Genomic DNA, 3,876 nt, shown 5'->3' with positions numbered 1-3,876 from the left:
CGTCGCCCGGGTAGACAGCCACCTCGCAGGTCATTACACGCACAGCCGCCTGCGCCACCGCCCACGGCCCCAGCCCGCACTCACCCTCCTGGCCGCGGGCGGGAGGCCCCAGCACCCACAGCAGTACCTGCCACCAGCCAAGGAGCCGCATGGTGCGCGGCGGGCAGCGGCCGCACCACCCAGGCCGAAGGGCAACCGGCGCACAGCGACGCGAGGCGCGATCCTTGCCGGAGGAAGGATTAAGGAGAGCTCGGGAGCGCGGGCGCGGCCCCGCGCTGCCATTTTGGCAGCTGGCAGCTGCCGCGGGCGCCATCTTGGAGCCGGGCGGCTGCCTCTCGTCTCTGGCCGGTGCCCTGGGACTCGGGGCTATTTGGGAGCCAACGCCCGCCATCTCAGGTCTTTTCGAAGTTTCCTGACCCTCAGGTTCTGGGCGGGGTTCTGGCAGAGGCCCGTTGCCCTCTTTCTTCACCCGGCAGTCGGGGCCGGGCGGCGGGCAGCAAGCCCTGCGCCCGCCCAGCGCTTCGTTCCCGGGCCAGAAAGGCCCGGAAGCGTCCTCCTAGAGTGCCCCATCCAGGGTCAGATACCTTTCCTCACCCATATTATCCTTCCCAGGTTGCCAGATAAAACACAGGATGCCCAGTTAAATTTGAATTTCACATAAACAACGAATAATTTTTATTATAAGAGACCGACCGAGGCTAGGCTGCGGTAGTTTTGCTATAGTAAATTTTCTAGTGGTTCCAGGAGGATCTGACACAGTGGACAACATGGGTGGAAGAGCCCACGTTCTTGATCACTACATTCATCTTTTGGCCAACAACCTCCCTCTCCCCCAACAGTGTAGTAGCAAATATTTTCTTCTTTAAATTATTCTCTCCCATACCCTCCATACTGGTTTTGAAGGTCATGATAAAGCCAATGGGACAGGATTAAGGGGATTTAGGCTTAATGAAAAGGAGGCTGATTTGACTCATCTGGACACTCCAATGTGGATGCTCTGTGGTTACAATTCCTTCCTTTTTGTTATGACCTTTTCCCTCTCTGTGTTTGTGTTTTGGTTGTTTGTTTGGACAGATGCACTTACAGATGTTAGACTTGTTGCCTTTCGATAAATACTATATATACACTCTCTGATGGAAACTCAATAAATACAGCCAACAGAATAGAATGCGAATTTGACTGTCTCGCCACCAGGTGGCACATGCACTTATTTGCAGTGAGAAAATTGTATTCAGGTTTGAAACTTTGATTTTACTTTCGTTTCTAGGGGGTAAACAAGTTGACATCATCCTCTTCTTTTGGCTGAGATGAACTCTATGCACCAACACCATATAGCCCCAGGATTGTTCATACAAGAATCTGATAATAATTGGAATTGTTCTTCACAGCTACACACCTGGTGTTTTGTCCCCCTTGATAGGTTTGCCTAATTTTTTTTAATCTATTGAGTCATGAGGACCTCTTTGTCTCTCTCCCTCCCTCTTTCTCAACAGACAAGTATTTACTTTCATTTAGATCACTGTGGCAAAGTGTATTTTCCAAAGCTTGCCACAAAAATATTCCCCATCCCACATGCTGCTGTGCAACGTAATTTTGCCACTGGCCCATCAATAGGTAGAATCTAATTCCCCTCCCCTTGAATCTGGGTGGTCCTGTGATTCACATATAACCAAGAGAATGTGGCAGTGTATGAAATGATCCTGTATGACTTCTGAGGTGACACAGCTTTATCCTTTTTTGCTGGAAGGTTTGCACAGGCGTTCTGAGCCACGAAGTAAGTAGATGGACTGTCCTGAGGCTGTATGCTCTGAGGAAGTTCAAACTAGCTTGCATAGGGAAGCCGTGACACTTCAAGAAGAGAGATGCCCACCATCACCAGCTGAGCCTGGCCCCATTCTGTTGCAGCTTCAGCAACCATTGGACTACTACTGCCTGAGAGACCATAGCCAGAGATACACAGCTTGAGCTGTTTCCAAACTCCTGACCCACAGAAACAGAAATTTTAAAAATGTCATTTTAAAAATGGTTCTGAAGAACATAGGGGCAAGACAGGAATAAAGATGCAGACGTAGAGAATGGACTTGAGGACAAAGGGAGGGGGAAGGGTAAGCTGGGACGAAGTGAGAGAGTGGCATGGACTTATATATACTACCAAATGTAAAATAGATAGCTAGTGGGAAGCAGCCGCATAGCACAGGGAGATCAGGTCGGCGCTTTGTGTCCACCTAGAGGGGTGGGAGGGAGACACAAGAGACAAGGGGATATGGGGATATGTGTATACGTATGGCTGATTCACTTTGTTATAAAGCAGAAGCTAGCGCACCATTGTAGAGCAATTATACTCCAATAAAGATGTTGGAAAAAAGTTGTTATTTTAAGTCACTAAGTTTTTGGTGATTTTTTAAATAGAATAGATAGCTGGATTGTGTTATTTTGTAATGTAATACCTTTAATCTGAAGAGGATATTTAATTAATATAATAAATCAATACTTTGTGCATGTATTCACATAGTTATTCTTCCAAGCTCCTTTCCTGTCTTTATCATTTTAATTTTGTATTTTGATGGACTTAAGATGACCCAATGTACTCATTATTATTTCATCAATATTGGATATGCTTTGCAGTTATAACAAAAGGAGATTAAACTAAGCTCCTTCAATAATTAAGTAGCCTCCCAAGATATTTAAGAGACTTGTGTCCTAAAGCACAAGGTAGATCAGGCAATGTATAGTAGTTAAGAAAACTAAAAAAAAATCACAGGCCATACCCTAAGTTTCATTCCTAATCAAAACCATGCTTTACTTTGATGTACATGAGATGCTACCTGGCATAATCACAAGTATAAACCTCAACTGTAAAACAAGGAGACCTCTTCAATTCTTTTTTTTTTTTAACGTTTTCTTTTTTTTTAATTGGTTTATTTTATTTTTTTGGCTGCATTGGGTCTTCGTTGCCGTGCGTGGGCTTTCTCTAGTTGCGGAGAGCAGGGGCTACTCTTCGTTGTGGTGCGCAGGCTTCTCATTGCGGTGGCTTCTCGTGTTGCGGAGCATGGGCTCTAGAGCGCAGGCTCAGTAGTTGTGGCGCACGGGCTTAGTTGCTCCGCGGCATGTGGGATCTTCCCGGACCAGGGCTCAAACCCCTGTCCCCTGCACTGGCAGGCAGATTCTTAACCACTGCTCCACCAGGGAAGCCCCAACCTCTACATTTCTGATATGGGTATTAAGCCTTTGGCATTTATGATTTCACTCAGATGGATTTCTCCCAGAGATACCATTCTTATTTGACTCATTAGGAAACTAAAGCCAGAGAAAATGGCTCAGTGTCACATAGGGAGTTTCTGACAGAGCTGAAGCTAGAATATCAATCTGAATTCAAAACGTTTTACACTGATATACAACCAGTAACCCATTTCAAATGTTATCACACTGTTAACCAATACTTCATAATAGCTTGTGTAATAAATATTAGATTTAACTAAATTGATTGTGTTTAAAAGCTAATGAGAAGGATCCTACTGAGAGAGGTTTCAGACACAGGAGAGAGGAAAATTTCTGAGGAAAAAGTACGGTGGGATCCAAAGAGGGATAAACTAGGGACAGTAAGAGGAATATTTCCTCCATTGTAATAGGAGGAAAGGATGAATGCAGATAAGCTATTTTCTCTGTGAAGAAGACAGGTGGTCTGCTGAGAGAGAGCATGTGGTGATCTAAGTATCTAAGGAGAGTGGAGAGTGGAAATCTGAAATAACCTGAATAAAGAATGGCATGAGAGCTGACTAAGGATACTACTAAGATAGTGTTGGGGATACAGCTGTGGTTGCAAAGCAGGAATTTATAGTGGCAAATGGCACAGTTAAGCATTTTTCTCCAATAGCA

The 3,876-nt window shown here is 45.3% G+C and overlaps 1 protein-coding gene across 1 annotated transcript in view; it reads right to left on the bottom strand.

Moving 5' to 3' along the window:
* The window catches only part of TXNDC15 (thioredoxin domain containing 15), a 21,757-nt gene extending 21,445 nt beyond the window's left edge, over nt 1–312 (bottom strand). The window contains exon 1 of the mRNA XM_007461371.1: nt 85–312. Coding sequence (XP_007461433.1) covers nt 85–151 — 67 coding nt within the window. The 5' untranslated portion in view covers nt 152–312. The remainder of the gene's footprint in view (nt 1–84) is intronic.
* Between the last annotated feature and the right edge of the window lie 3,564 nt (nt 313–3,876).

The sequence above is a fragment of the Lipotes vexillifer genome, unplaced genomic scaffold (assembly GCF_000442215.2).
Source record: "Lipotes vexillifer unplaced genomic scaffold, Lipotes_vexillifer_v1.1 scaffold217, whole genome shotgun sequence".
NCBI lineage: Eukaryota > Metazoa > Chordata > Mammalia > Artiodactyla > Lipotidae > Lipotes > Lipotes vexillifer.
This window is presented reverse-complemented; position numbering and strand designations above follow the sequence as displayed.